The sequence below is a fragment of the Papio anubis genome, chromosome 1, assembly GCF_008728515.1.
Source record: "Papio anubis isolate 15944 chromosome 1, Panubis1.0, whole genome shotgun sequence".
Lineage (NCBI taxonomy): Eukaryota > Metazoa > Chordata > Mammalia > Primates > Cercopithecidae > Papio > Papio anubis.
In genome coordinates, this window is record NC_044976.1 from 39,831,718 (window position 1) to 39,847,544 (window position 15,827).

General features: G+C 51.4%; 1 protein-coding gene across 11 annotated transcripts in view; it reads right to left on the reverse strand.

Annotated features, from left to right (window-relative positions):
• HIVEP3 (HIVEP zinc finger 3) overlaps positions 1 to 15,827 on the reverse strand; it is a 523,736-nt gene that overhangs the window by 58,566 nt on the left and 449,343 nt on the right. For all 11 annotated transcript variants that reach the window (XM_021921850.2, XM_031651430.1, XM_009206098.4 and 8 more), the window contains 2 exons: positions 9,355 to 14,936; positions 5,132 to 5,277 (listed from right to left, as the gene is read on the reverse strand). In XM_021921850.2, coding sequence (XP_021777542.2) covers positions 5,132 to 5,277; positions 9,355 to 14,415 — 5,207 coding nt within the window. In that variant the 5' untranslated portion in view covers positions 14,416 to 14,936. The remainder of the gene's footprint in view (positions 1 to 5,131; positions 5,278 to 9,354; positions 14,937 to 15,827) is intronic.

Consider the following 15,827-nt stretch of genomic DNA (forward strand, 5'->3'; position numbering starts at 1 on the left):
TGAGACTGATGGTTTTATAAGCATTTGGTAGTTCCTCCTGCATGCATTTTTCCTTCCTGCCGCTTTGTGAAGAAGGTGCCTTGCTTCCCCTTCACCTTCCGCCATGATTGTAAGTTTCCTGAGGTTTCCCCAGTCATGTGAATGAGTCAATTAAACCTCTTTTCTTTATAGATTACTCAGCCTTGGGCAGTTCTTTATAGCAGTGTGAAAACACACTAAACAGACAGTGTCCAGGAAACCAAGAGGACAAAGTCCTGCATGGACGAGTGAAGGATTAACTGTGTCAAATGCTGCTGATGGCTCAGGAAAGAATAGAAGTGAGAACTGACTACTGACTTCTGCAAGGTGAGGGTCACCATTGACTTGGATAAGAGCAGCTTCTGAGGTGTGAGGAGCCCAAAGGCCCACCTTGAATAGATTTGAGAGAAGCCAGGAGGAAAGATACAGAGGTGAGGAACACGGTCAACTTCTTACGGGGTTTTTCTTTAAAGGAAACAGAGAAATCTGGCAATATGGCCCTTCAGTCAAAATGTTTTTAAGGTGGAAACCTTAAGTCTGGGTATGCTAACTTGAATGGCCTAGGAGAGTGGCAATGGCTAGAGTGAGGTACTGAGGTAGGTGAGGTGGGATGGGAGCCAATGCCCTCCCACAGGAGGTGCAGCAGCTGAGTCCTGCAGCAGGCAGGAAGTGGCATGGAATCCTGGGATCTCACCATCTGAACTTATCATTCCCTTCGGACCTAAGCCCCAACAACATACCACCCAACTGGGCTTGGTCAGCCAGGTGCTTCCTATCAATTCCAGTCTCTTCCTCTTCCATGTAAGCCCGCTGGGCTGAATTCCCAGCTTTCCTTGCGACAAGTGAACTTGAGTTAAGACAATATAGTCATTACCTTCAAGAAACAATATAACTTCGTGTGTGTGGAAACAACACTGCTTAACAAAAAGCCATTCTAAACAACCAAGGCAAATGCACGGGTGCTGGGTGAGAGAGCCATCACATCCCTGATGGGCACTCCCAGAGGCTGCCTGGGAAATGCGGGCTTTGTTCAGGTGTGGAAGTGATGGGAAATGCAGAGAGGGCCATGTGCCAGGAAACTAGTGCAATAAATAGAGACTGATGCATTGTGTGTGCAAAGCATTACCCAAGAAGGGACTTGGGAGGAGACAGAAATGGATCTTAGCACCAGGGTTATGACAGAAGTAACACAAAGAACTACAGAGTGTGGAGGGATTTGGGAGGCTTGTTAGAGTAACAGGGCTGAGTACTGGCTTTTGAAGGCTGAGTAGGATTTGGCAATGGCAGGGCCCAGCAGGCAGCAAAAGGTGAAGGGCGACAGGAGCAGGTCAGATTCTGAGGTCAGCACTCACAAACTGAGTTTAAACTGGATCCTGTAGGTGAGGCAGCCACAGATGGCTTTGGAGGAAAGCATGACACAGGCAGAATCATGTTTAGTGATGCTCAGTGGTACCAACATTGGAACTCTAGAGATAGGGTGGCCAGAGCAGTGGCAGAGGGAATAAAGAGACCACACTGAGTCACTGACTACTTCATGCAGACACCAGGATTGGGGGACTAATTGGAAAGGGGGAGAAGGCATCCAAGACAATGTTAAAGTTCTGAGTGTGAAGGGCTGGGTGTATCACCTGAGATCTGGATGTGGAAGGAGATGCTGTTGGTGGGAAGTGGAAGGCTTGGTTTGCACACGCTAAGTGTGAGGTGTTGTGTTTCCCAGGCAAAAATGCCCAGGAGGCACCAAAACCAGTGTCTGCAGTTCAGGGGTGAGGTCCTGGCTGGAGACCCAGATGTAGCAATGTTGGCACAGAGATGAGGCTGGAAGCTAAGGAGATGGGTGACGCCAGCAAGGGAGAATGCTCAAGGCAAGAGGAAGTGAGTCTCACTGATCAGGTACAGGAGCTGCCATCACACCTGTAGCAGGTGGACTGCTGGGCAGCTTAACCTTCCTCTCCACCTGTCTGGGTCTTGCCCGCCCTTCCGGGCCTGGCCCCACCTCCTCTGGGAAGCCCTCTCTGGCTATTCCATCCCCCAGGCATCTTTCCCTTGCTGTGAGCTTCATAGCCCTGGCCATCCCCACCTTAGCACTGGGTCTTGTGTTGCCATCTTGGTGTAGTCCCCAAGCACCTTGAGGGCAGGATGACATTTAACTCCCATGGGCCACTGCATTTTCTGGCACAGAACACCCAAAAGGCACTGATTAAACAGATCCTCCTCCTTGATGAATTAATAAATTGATCAGTTGCTGAAATGGAGGTCAAGAAAGAAAGGCGAGTTTAATTAGAGATAAAAAGACTCACGTATGTTGGACTCATACAGCATCTACTCTTTTGTGTCTGGCTTACTGATTCATCGTGAACTAGGCCTACATGTATCAACATGGAGGCATGTCAAAAACACTGTTGAGTAAACATAACAAGCTACAGATGTATGTTAAACCAACTTGAGTAGTCACGAGCATGATATCTACCAAATATTTCAGGTTCTCCCAAGCACACAGTAGGAATGCACTTCTCTACTCCCACGGAATTAGGTGAGGCCATGACTTGCTCTGGCCATTTAAATGTGAGCAGAAGCTTCTAGGTGGAACCATTTTTTTCTTCTTCCTCTCTCAGCCTCTACTGGCCTGGATCTTAGGAACAGAGCTCCATGGGAGACCCTTCTCAAATGTGTACAGGAGTGAAATACACGTGTTCTTTGTATTAAAAAAGAAAGAAATAAATAAAAGGAAGAACTGAGTCTAAGGCAAAACTGTGGGACTGCAGAGAAGTGTGCCCAGTGATTCTGGGTGGGGGCGCCCTTTGCAATTTGGGGGAACAAGAGGTTGTAAGGTTGGTGGACTGGAAGGTCAGCATCTCCGGCCCCATCCCTGAAATGCCGAGGTGTCCTAGGTTATGTGGCAACCAAAATGCCCTCCCCTCTCCTTCACCATTTCCAAACACTCTGGTGGGTGACGCCAGCCCTAAGAGAACCATGAATGTAGAAGAATCACCAGAAGTGAGGGTGGGAGGCACGGTCCCAGCTTGAGACAGCCAGGCTGGGGGAGGAAAGGCTCTGACACTATAATCAATTCCGTACGTGCTCAAATTGCATGTGACAAGTTGAAAGGGAGAGGATACCTTCCATAGCTGACAGAATAGAGTGGGAGACGGAGATTGATGAAATGGATATACTAGTGGTAAAATGCACCAATGTCCATTTTTTTTAGCAGCTATGAACTATAGACTTTACATAGGGTCTCACAGGGTCCTCTGAAAATCCCACATGTTATTTTCCCCCTTTTACAAACGTTATTCTCCCCCTTTTACAAATAAGGAAACTGAGGGCTGGAGAACTGGGGGGCTAGTCTCAGGCAGAACAGAGGTAAGTGGGGCAGAGATGACAGAACTCAACCGAGAGGAGGATTCTGAAGCAGAGCAGGTGGGACTGAGTGAAGACCTGGAAGGAGGTGGAGAGGGAGCAGGACCCATGCCAGCTGGAGGAAGAGGAGAAAGGGACTCGTGGGTGATCTTTCCCCTCCTTCAGCCAATGCAGACCCTGTAGGCAGAGACATCCAGCAGGAAGCTGGGAGGGGAGTGGCTCCTGCCAGCTGCCTTTCTGGAGTCTCAGGCTTCCCGAGGTCTCAGAGCACCTGCCTCTCAGGGAAGATGCGAACCTCCTCAGGCGCATACAGAACGCTGCTGGGGCAAGCTCCTGGGACACCACGAAACACTCAGCAGTCCTCAGAGCCCACAGAGAGCCTCTAAAGCAAGAAGGAAGAGGGCCAGTCCCTGGGAGCAGGCGCTTCATCAATCCTGCCTCTGTGTGGCCTCTAAGGGACCCAGTGGCATGAGAACACAGAGACACACGAGGGCGCTCTAACCAAACAGCAGGAGGAACTGCGTCCATCCCCAAAGGGAAAGAGGGTTGGCATTGTTGAAGACCTTTGGTCCAGTTTTTTTTCAGCGTAGCTGCTATTGGTATTTTAGACAGTAGGTTTCAGGGTCTTTTGCTACCCCTGGCCCCCTTCCCATCACTGACCACCGTGCTCCCCACATTTCCAAGCACCCTCCCTCCTGAGAGCCCCTACTGGTCAGTGCCACCAGAACATGCCAACTGGTGGCCCTGGGGAGGATGGCAGTCTCTGTTGTCCCCCAACCTTACGGAGGACTCCCGTGTCTCCCATGCTGACCCTGTGAGTTAGGCGCTTGCAGGTGCTAGAGGATCAGAGGCCCCCAGTGACAGCCGTGTTGGCCCCTGCTCATGGGGACTGTCCTCCACAGGAAGCACATCTTCCTCTATGTTGTTGTCCTTCAGGGCTGTGCAGGACCAGGCCACCCTGATCACACCAGGGACACAGACACAGGACCCTGAGACAGACGCCACGGGACCTGCTCACAGACACCCAAATCCCAGGAAGCAAACACGTGGCCACACAAAACACAGCGGCACAGAACTTCCACAAAGCACGTCTGAAACAAGGCACCCTTCCAGAGCCCAGACAGTCCCTGAAGCTGTGAGCTCTGAAACGTTTAGACCATTGGTTTCCCAAAGTCAAGCATCAAAGGTGAATAACTAGGAATGATATTCAAAATATTCACCAACCGATGAGTCCTGGGCCCCAGCCAGTCAGGATGGGGACCAGTGGAAACACCAGGTGCATACAGTGTGCAGTCAGCCCTGCAAATAGCCTAGTCGGCTGAGCCCGAGTGCCCCGTGGGAAACCAGACATGCCAAGATGGCCATTGGGCAGTACAGAGGTGACTTTTGGAGAATACATGTCAAGAGAGACAGGAGTCTGGACATTTGCTGGGATACTGGGATGGCAACCCAATGCAGGGACTAGAAACCTGGCCAGGATCTGAGAAAATGAAGGGCTGGAGAAAGACCCAGACCCCTCCAGATCCTCAACAAATACCCAGCATTGCCCATCCCCACCAAGAAACCCCATGGCATTCTTAAACAGAGGGTCCTGAGAGTCCCAGGAAGGTGATGTCTGCTGAAAGGCATCGCTGGGACCACAGGGCACCTGTGGGCAGAGCCCTTGTCAACTGAGCCACTGCTGCCCGTGAACACTGATGGGCACCAGCTCTTATTCCACGGGAAGCAGACGATGAAAACCAAACATGAGTCTTACCCTCCTTCGAAGATTTTGATCCTCGCCGGCTCCCCTCTCTGGGAGGCAGGAGCATCCTCCTCCGGCTCCCCTCTCCTCTCTTCTTCCTTCTCCACTCTAGCTAGATCTTTCTGGCCTTCCGGGGAAACCAGCGAAGGGAGGTGAACCTGGCCCACCGCAGGAATGACAAAATCATTGCTGGTTAAAAGTGCATCCTCAGCCATGAATGCAATGTTAATCATCATGCCTTATATGGCACTGCACAAGTACACATATGTAATCTTCACACTCCTCCATGAAGAGGTGCTATTCGCCCCACTTTACAGAATTAAGGAAACTGATCCCCAGAGAGAAGTCCCTTATCCAAGGCCATGCCATTAGTTGGTGTTACAGCTGGAACCCTGTCTCTTTCAGGTTAACCTCCCATAAGACCTGTGTTTGTTATCTGTCTTTCACACTAGTCTGGGAACTCCTGGTGACAGGTCCTCATCTTGGTCTCCTTGGGCACCCCAGAACCCCACACAGGGCCTGTCTCAGAGAAGATGCTTAAATAATGTTGAACACGTAGACAAAGGCTCCACTCTGCCTTGGAGATAAACTGGCCCAGTTCTTGTTTATAGATCAGAAAGCTAAGGTTACCCAGTGAGTTGAGGGCAGAGCTGGGAGTGCAGCACAGGTCTCTTGCTTCCAGGACCTTGGCCCTCCTGTGCTAGTACCAAAGGCCAGGAGTTGGGCTGAGGACCCTGACCAGCAGGACGTCCCCAGCTCCACCACAGAGACAGGCACAGAGAGGCTGTGCAAGCTCTGGGCTGTTAGTCCTGCAGGACCCACACACTTTACAGAGCCATGCGTCAATGATGAGAGCTGGCTTAAGGGGAGGGCTGGCATTGGCCTTGTGCTTCCTGGACATCTTCCACTATTCCAAGAACATGTCCTCTAAATGCTGCAGTGTTGTCAGGGGTGGGTGCACTCTTGCCTAGGGAGCAGAAATGCTGTGCTTAGGGCGGGGGCTGGGAGTGAGAATTTCCTCCTACTTCACGCCACTGTCATTAAGGTCATGAAAAACCATGCTGTTTCCAGCCAGTGAATGAAGCAACCACATTTCCTGATGCTGGGGCAATCTAAGAACGGCAGTTCCCTGTGCCAGCCACCACACGTGCCCCCACAAGGACAGCGTGGGGCTAGATAGAAAGGTGCCTGCCTGGGAATCGGGGAATCTGTGTTCCAGCGCCAGATAGGCCATGGCACACTGAGCTGCTGTTTGGTGGATGACTTCACCTCTCTGGGCCTCAGAGTCTGAGGGGATTTAGACCATCTTGAAGATCCATTCCAGGGCCAACTTCTATGACTCAGTGGCCCCAAATAATCTCTTCAGACTTGGAGGAGGGGAGTGGAAACCGAGCAAGAATCTGGACTGCTGCTTTGGCAGAAGGCAGCTAGTTTTCTGCAATACCCTTGGGTTTCCAGAGCCTACCACTTCTACTCCACCCCGGCCTGTGATCTAGACTGTCCATGGAATGACCAAGGTGCCTCCCACAGGCAAACCGACTGCTTCTCCCTCACAGCCTGCCGTGATATCTGGGCCACACTGGAGGAGGCTGGTTTGGGTGGCAGTGTACCACTCTCCCAGGAAACACAGTGTTGGAATCGAGCAGGGACCAGGGTTCCATTTTAGCTTTTGATGACAACCATATGAATAAGTATAGCTAAAAATACTTACTGAGTGCCAATGTGGCATGCACTGTTCTAAGCACACTCTGCATGTCTTAACTCATTTAATTATCTCCACAGTCCTATGAGCTAAGTGTTATTATTATCCCTGTTTTACAGAGGATGAAACCAAGGCTCAGAGAGTTTAAGTTATTGGCCCAAGATCCCATAGCTAGTAGGTAAGGTAGTGGGATTCAAACCTGGGCAAGTTGGCACCTGAATCCTTGTTCTTAATAACTTTGTGACAGTGCTGTGTTGTTGTTAAAATGATTACCAAGGAGGAAAAAGGAAAGAATGTGGCTACAAAGTGGACTCTTAACAAGCTGGGGTTTCTCCAGGGTTTATACATGAAAGAAAGTATCTATGACCAAACAAAAACATCATAGGGTGTCCTAGACCTGCACAAAGATGGTTTGGAAGAGCTTCAAAATGCTAAGATAGACCTAAGGACCTTTTCAGAACTACTAACAGAGAATGGAAGCCACAAGCTGACAAATGTCAGCTCAGTACAATAAAAAGCCTTCTTAGAGCACTGTCCAAAGATGGATTGGAATGTATCATGAGATGGTGAGTTCCTCTCGCTGGAGATATGCAAGCAGAGACCAGAGAGAGGTGTAGTTGTATAAAGGCCTTAAGCCATAGACCATGCGGTTATACTAATATACCAGATTGGGGCAATTCTGGCAGGAAACATGCCAGTGAACCAAACAGAATATTCCAAGAAAAAGTTCACAGGTTTTAGGAGCATTATAAATAAATACTTGCCAAATCCAATTATAAATAAATAATTGCCAAATCCAAATTAACACTTTCTTTCTCTTAAATGGCCTGTAACATTTTCAGTCATTAAAAACTAGAGGCAGCTTAGATAATTCAAAAGGGCACTGGAGTAAAATCTAGTTTTGATCTAGGCTCTGCCATTTACTGTGTGGCCTTGTGAAAGTTACTTAACCTCTCTGTGTTTTAGTCTCTTCATCTATGAAATGGTGATATTGCACCCTAACTTTCAAGTTGGTTGTAAAGAGAAAAGTAGCAATTAGCATAGTACTTGGTACATAATAGGTACCCAAAAAGCTAGCAGTATGAATAATTATAACAGCATCTTGGGAGTGGCCACAGCTAGTAAGAGATGCTGAAGAGGAAATTAGCATGACATTAATGCAAAAGTGGAAATCTTGGTTAGGGATCTATGTAGACTGACAAAGACATCTAGGGAATAAATTTAGAAAACAGTTCTGTGAAGAACATCCAGTCAAGCTAAGGACAAATTCAATGCGCAAAGTTCGCTCAATGACAAAAGAGGAAGATATGAGAGCATGAGAAATTATAGAATACAGTTTTGCTCACTTATCTACAATATGAATTTAGTTTAGGGAATTTAGACCTAATTTGGTCAGAGCTTCTGGTCTGAAGACACACTAATGAATATTTTTTAATTTGCAGTCATCTTTTAAGATTTTTCTCTCCTCAAATAATTAAAAGAAGAAAAATAGACTCTTTGGAGTCAGATAGGTCTGGGTTCAAATTCTGGGTTTGTCCAACATTTGCCAGATGACCTTGACCTTTCTCAGACTCTGACCCTCAGTTCCCTAAGCTATAGAAGGGAGATGGTTATGTTACTTCAGAGGTGGAGGTGAACAGTGACTAGATTCAAGGGCCCAGCACAGTGCCTGGCACCATGAGGCTGCTCAATAAACAAGATCAGCTGTTATTCCACAAATGCCAAGTCAACATAATCCAAATCCCTAGGCTGGCCTTGTCAGGGTATGGTGGTGGTTTTTGTCTGAAGTTTGAAATTACTGAATTTCAAACTTGCTGAGCTTTCAGGGGACTAGTTCATTTTATAGCTCCTGATGTAGCCTCAGATCAAAGGCAATGAAAGAGTAAATATTAGCGTTTCTTGACCACATAGCACAGATAGGTCAAACTGTGAGTGGCATTGCCATCCACTGGTAAGGAGGGATACTGCATCTCAGCTCCATTTGCTGTCTTACTCCCAGAAAAGGAAGAAGGAATATTTCAGGAGTTGTTTGTGCCAAATTATAGAATCCTGGAAATGGGAAGATTTAAAGTGGTACTAGAGAATGGAAACAGCAGATGTAAGAATTAAGAAAAGCAGGAAAAGACTAACAAGACCAGGGATATCCATACAATGAAGGAGAGGTATAAAGTTCTAAAATTGCTACAGGCATTCCTGTCAGCCAAGTTTTCCAACTCAGTCTTTTGGTAAATTTCTTGTTTTCTTACTGAGCCTAAATCTTTGATTTTACAACAGAAGTTCATGGGAGAGCAGGATCACTTTATGGCTAACTTTATTGAAAGTGTATCCATTCCAACGATACGAGGGATACACTGACAAAGAAACTCAATAAACATGTTTCCTTGTAAGGTGACCAGCCTCAGCTTTCAGAGAGGCAATCTGACACTCATCTGGCTCTAGTTCTGCAACTTGAACCTGAGGATACTGTGGCTTTAAAAGCTCACCAAGGGCTTTTGCAAATCAGTGATGAGAAGAAAAACAAGGTTGAACTTACCTCTGTCATGCGGGGCTTGCGGGAGCTGGATGGCACAAGCCTTCCTGCCTCAGGATGCGGAGCTGTGGCCATGGTGTATGTCTCTTTGCTCACTTTCTGCTTAGACCTCAGGAGGGACAAAGCAGCTTTAGTGGAAACCCCCGGAAGGTTGGGGTTGTACAAACTTATGCACCAACCAGCGTAAACAGAGGACCTCCTATCTGCATGCTGGATGTGATTTGGCTTAATGTAGTTTAAATAGCACCAACTGACATTAGTGGTTGTGTGGAGGCTGGGGAACTGCAGTACCTTCTTTGAGTCCGTACCTTCTTGTGACTTGGCTGGTCTGGAGGACGTTTCTGACAGAGGCAGAGAGCTGGGAGGTGCCAAGGAGGGGAGATCAGGTTGTTCCTTGGAATCTTCTTTCTTCACGCTCAGTGGGGGCAACCCTCTTCGGTGAGGTTTGCCAGATGGCTGGGGATATTCCTTCAAAGCTTCTGAGCCTGGGGCTGTCCCGTGGGGCAATGCGGGGTGAGGGAGGGGAGGAATTTCCTTTGTGTCAGATGGATCTGAGGACAGGCTGGACAGCATTTCTAGCTCCCTCCTGCCCTGGCCCTGGTTGCCTAAGTGGGATTTCTCTGGCCTTTTCCCATCCTCAGTGCTGGTAAGTACTACACTGCACGGTTTTACCAGCTCAAGTTTTTCATCTGCCTTGGAAGCCTCCTCCTCCTTCACTCTTTTTTGCTGCTGGGTTTCCATGGTAAGTTCAAGGCTGCCAGCTGGTGAAAGGACACGTTTGCTTCCCCCTGCTGTTGATGAACTCCCCTCCAGGCTCAAGACACTCTCTGATGACAGGGAAGTGCCTTTTCTTTCAGGTAATGTCACAGGCACTCTCAGGTATGGAGTTGGGAAAGCTCTGCCTTGCTCTTCACTTAACCCAGAAGGGCCGGGCCCAACCTCATGCACATCTGCACCACACACAGTTGTCCCTTTTGATGGGGGTTCCTCAAACTTGGAAAGTGCCACAGTTGCTGAGCTGCCTTGGGACTGGGTGACCAAGATCTGGGAAAGGGTGGTGTACATTGCACTCCCATAGGATGGCATATTGGTCTGAACACGGACAGGCACAACCAGGGACACCATGGTGTCTGGACAGGCGGGCAGGGCCAGTGGAGGAGCTGATGTAGGTGCTGAGGAGCTGGCTGGGGGAGCCACAGGGGGTAGCCGGATGTCACTGCTGTACTCTGTGCTTGGGGAGAGGCCAGCACTTCCTGTTGCCAGTGGGGCCAGGCTGGTTTTGATCTGGGGCAGATGGCTTTCCACATCACCAGGGAGCTGAAGCGCAAACTGGGATTGCAGAGGCAGGAAAAACCCAGAAGAGAGTGCTGAGGAGGCTGGGTATGGCATGGGGAGGAAGGAAGGAGGCTGTCGGAAGGGGATGTTGGCTGGGTGAGGCATGAGCTGGGGGAGATGGAGTTGGCCTGGGTGCAGAACAGTAGGCTGGAGAGGAAGCGGTGGGGCTTGAAATAAGGAGGGAGGAAGTGGAGGCATGGAGTATGGTGAGGACAGGAGGCCGGACATGGCCTGGGTGGAGAAGAATTCTGGAGACTGTCCTGGCTCATGTTGCACGAGGTGCTGGAAGGAGAAAAGGGAGACAGGTGGGGGCAAGTACGGCTTCTCATGCAGGGGTGTCTGGGCAACAGGGTGGTGGAACACCTGCAGTGCTTCTGTGTAGGGCACAGTGGGCCCCAATGGGGGCCTGTCCTGCCCTGGGCCCTTGCCTCCCAAGGGCCCACCATGTGAGGTGGCCGTGGAGGAAATCTGGGACAATGAGCTTTTGGTGGAGGGTTTACTGGATGAGGGCTGTGGTTCTTCGCTTTCCTGTCTTCCCTTGGGGGCAGCCTCCAACTCAGATTCTGGAGGCCTGCTCAGAGAGGCCTGTCTCACCAAGAAGCATTTTCTTCTCTCTGGCGGGGCCACCCGCGCTGGTGGAGCCACTGGGGCTGGAGCAGAAGGGCCTGTCAAGGACAAGCTGCCATAGTCAAAGGATTTGCTGCGTGTCTCGGTCATGTGGGCAGAATGGGAAATGTTGGGGCTTTGCTCTGAGGCTGACCTCCGCATCTCTCGGGCATGCGGGTGGTGGCTGGGGACAGTTAACATGTGGGTGCCCGGGAGTTTGGGGCGTGTGTCAGATGAGGGACCGGGGGCCTCGGCTTTCCCATGGTCATCCCTCTCAAATGAGGCTGAGCGGCTGGACCCACTCAGAGAGATACTGCTTTCCTGGCTCGGGCTGCGAGACAGAGGCACAGAGGACTCGAAGCTGGACTCCCGTGATGATTGGGCCATCTCTGCCAGGCGCAGCCTCTTTTTTTTGGGTGGCAGCTTCTCGGCCGGGAGCTGGGCAAGTGTCTGGCTGCGCTGGGGCCACTGGAACTCCTCAGTTTTCTCAGGTTCCTTAGGGGGCGGCTCTGGCTCTGTGTCCGGCCGGTCAGGCTCCTCGGTTACCAGGATCTCAGGAACCTGAATGTTGGGCTGGCGGACCAACTTGGGCTGCAGGGAGTGAGCCGAGCGTCCGTGTGGGGCAGGTGGGGGCGATGGGAACTGGGTCAGAGGTTTGTCTTCCCCTTCCAAGCCACTCGGCTGCTCGAGAGAGTCAGATTTCTCAAAGGAGCTGGTGTGCTGGATGACAGAAATTTCTTTGGACGTTGTTCTCCTCTCCTTCCCTGATTCTGAACTGGACCCTGGCTTGGGAGTCCTTGGCTGGAAGCCCGTGGGTCCCTCCAAGGAGGGCACTGATTTACTCGGTTCTGCTGGTGACTTGGTGGACTCCAGGGGAAGGTTCCGAGCAGCATCGGATGGCCCGGGGCTGCCAAACTGACTTTTTGTGGACTCAAAGGCAGGTGGTTCTTCCTCGTCCCCAAGGCTCTTCTCTTTCCTCCTCTTCCTTAGTGGAGTGAGTTCCAGGGTGGTCCCCAGTTTGTAATGCATCATTTGGGACCACGGCTCATGCTCAGTCTGACTCTTTTCGGCTTCTGGAGATGTGTGGGTGCCTGCAGAGATGGGCTTTGCGATCTGAAGCTCTGAGCAGTAGTATTTTTTGTGGGCTTCGTAGTTATCCCTTTTCTTGTACCGAGCACCACATATGTTACATTCGTAGATCACCCCTTTTGTTTTCAAACCCTTCTTGGTCTTTTTGGTAAGTTCGCTTTCCTTGGGTTCCAGTTCATCTGAGGGCTTGGAGGCTGTGTCTTTGCTGCTTGGTCCAGGCTCCTCGGAACTGTACTCCCCTCCCAAAGGTAATTCGATTGCCGGCTGGCGCTTCAGCATCCGGGGGTGGGAGGTAAACACGTGACTGCTGCGGCTCAGGGCTTCGGAGTCGGTGATATGGTCATCGAAGGAGTAGCTACCTCGGAAGGGGTGGTGGGGGGTGCTGATAGTGCAGGCGGCAGAAGGCATTGAGTGGCTTCTCAGGAGAGGCACAGGGGGGGCGGTACTGGGCGGGTGCTGGAGGCTCAGCAGTGATTGTTCGGGCTTGGTTTTCTCGCTGTGGGATGACAGGGGCTCCCGGTAGAGGCTGGATTTCGGGGACTCCATGCTGCTGCGCCTGGACAGCGAGCTCCGCCGTGGCTTCACGCTGTCGATCTCGCTGGTGTCCACCACGGCCTCATTGATGGTGATGAGCTTCGTGATGTGCTCAATCACCTGCGTCCGGGGTACAGACAAAGGCACCAGGCTGGGCTTGTCTTCGGTGGACAGGGGCAGGAGGGGCTGGGTGGAGGTGGCTGTCAGCATGGTGGTCCGCTGTCCTATTCGCCCACACTTGCCAAAGATGATCTCAGCGTAGGACTTGGCGTTGGTGTTTGGGGGGCTGACCTGCTGCTCTGCACTCTCAGAGCGGGAGAAATACCCAGACTCAGTACTCCCTTTGCTGCCTGGGCTCAGAAATGCCTGCTCATCAATCACCTTCTTCCTCTCGCTTAAGCGGAGGGCCAGCTTCTGCTTAATCGTGTGGGTGTCTTCGGGTTTATGGCTCAGGGGGTGCTCAGATGAGGGTTCCACAAATGGAGGGGGGTCTTCGAGTGACTGGGTGGTGCTGGACTGGGACAGGGAACAGCGTTCATGGCTGGAACTGTGGCTCCCAGAACTGAACAGCCCACTGGAGAGAAGGGGCTGCTTGGATCTTGGGGAGAGCTCTGTAGGGTGACCAGAGGTGGCACTAGTCTCCTCTTCAGAATCTGTACTTTCTCCCTCGGTGGGCTCCTCAAACTCTTCCCCAGGGATTCGCTCCATCTCCAGCCCATGTGGGTACATCTCACTACCCATGCCTGAGGCCAGGCCTGCTTTGATGCGGTGGGCATGAGACTTCCTGTGCTTGTAGAGATTACTCTTGGTCTTGAAGGAGAAGCCACAGGGGCCGCAGGGGTAGGGCCTCTCACCCGTGTGTGAGCGAATGTGCTTCTGGAGCACGCTGGGCTTGGCACAGGGCCGGCTGCAGTACTGGCAGATGTACTTGCCCGGCTTCTGGGGCTTCCTCTCCTTCTTGTGTGCCTCTTCTGTGGGCTTCAAGGAGACCTGGGAAGGACGAGGCACAAAGACTTTGGGGACGCCAGGAAGGTCCTCGGGAGGAATGATGGAAGCGTGGGAAGGAAGAAGCTGGCTCTGAGGATGGAGCCCAGGGGCCACGAAGGAGCCAGAGGGTCCAGGTCTCATGGGGTCGACCAGTTGCCATGTGGACCCCTCCAGGAGATGCTCAGGTTTGCCGGGAGACATGAATGCTGGTGTCAGAGGGTGCTGTGGAAGCTGTGAGATGTGAACGGATGCTTCGATGGGGGGCCTTTTTGGGGGCTTCTGCTGCTGGCCTGTTTTCTCCTGAGAGCCTTCCCTAAGAACTGATGAGGGGCCCGGGAAGGGCTGCGGGGCTAGGAGCTCTTGGGCGGGGCTCTCTTGGGTGGCAGCTGTGCCGCTGCCTGGGTATGGGACGCTGGAAGAAACACTGGTCTGAATGGCCTCTCCTTTGGTCAGCCGCTTCCGGGGACTTCCCTCAGCCTTCTTGGTGCCCTTGACACTTTGTTCAGGATCCATGACCTTCACAAAGACTTCAGATGCTACTCAGGGAGAGTCAGGGCAGGCTGCATTTATGAATAATCCCAGTGTCCCAAGGAGGTGTCCAGCTTTGGCCACATTGGTCAAGAGCTGCAGAAGCCAAACCCAAGACGGCTTTGGGAGTTTTTTGCAAGTGTCACTGGCTGTGAGTGGATTCGGAGCAGGTCATCAGGGCCCAAGCTATTCTATTGGTGAGGCATGGCCCTCTACTTTGCAGACAGAAAACGCACCAGCACTTTCTGCCTGAATGTCTGTCGGGAAAACGTCATGAAGGATGTCAGTATTGCCATTGTATTGTTTCAGCTGGCAGTGGCAGGTGGCCCCCACGAGTCCCCCGTGTGCTATGCGAACAGTTGAAGGTTGGAGACATCTGCGTCCATGGCCCAGTCATCCCTGGTCCTGGCACAAGAGATGCCACGCTGGATGCTGGGGGTGGTTCTTCTCCCCTTTAGTTCTGGGTTGGAGATCAACGGCCTCGGAGGAGAAATCACGCTCTTCTTCTGTGTGATAGAAGTACATACACACACAAAAGAGAAGACAGAGTTACTGGGACTCATGCACAGCCTGGGCAGCCCAGACTCGGTGCCACACTTGGCTGAGACCCCTCAAAGGTTAACCAGGGAAACTCAACCAGAACCACAGGCTCTGGCTCCGCATGCCCAAGCCCTGCAATTCTTTCCTCACCCGCTCCCACGTCAGTGTTGGGTGACCTGAATGCCAGTGTGTTTCTGAGGACTGGCCATGTGGGAAGCTGACAGCAGAAAACAAAGTGGGCTCTGGGAACTGCAGGGCAGTTAGAGACAGGAGGCCTGGGCTCTCATCTGTGCTTTGTGATCCATTCCGAGTGGGTCTAAGCTCTCTAAGCCTCAGTTGCCTAATCGATAAAACAGATAACAAATCCTGCCTCGACTGTGCCTTGGAGCTGAAGTGGGCCCAATGAGATCGGAGATGCAGGTGCTGCGGGGTGAACTCTGGATAGGGCTGCAGATGGTGCAGGAGGGAAGTGCCAGTGGATTATTCAGGGGTGAGTTTTCCAAGGGGTAGTTTATTCTCAGGTTAGTATTCCTCTCTGGCCCTGGGTTCTGAAAGTGTCCACGAGGGACATCATTCACTGCTTTTTACCCTCTTGCTAACCCGCACCCCAGCCCATGTTTCAAGGCAAAAACCACAACCTACTGCCACAGTCTGTGAGAACTTACAATCTGACACAGCTGTGACCATTTGTTTGATCTAAGCAATTGCCAGGAAGATCATTCTGGAAGGTTCCTCTGGCTTTGCAGCCTTTCCTTGTCCAGTCAGTGCCCCAGGGATGCCATGAAAGTATGGGGATCTTTGCCCTCAAGTGGAGGAGCAAAGTTGGTCTGTGTGGAGCCCCAAGTGTGTGTCTCCTC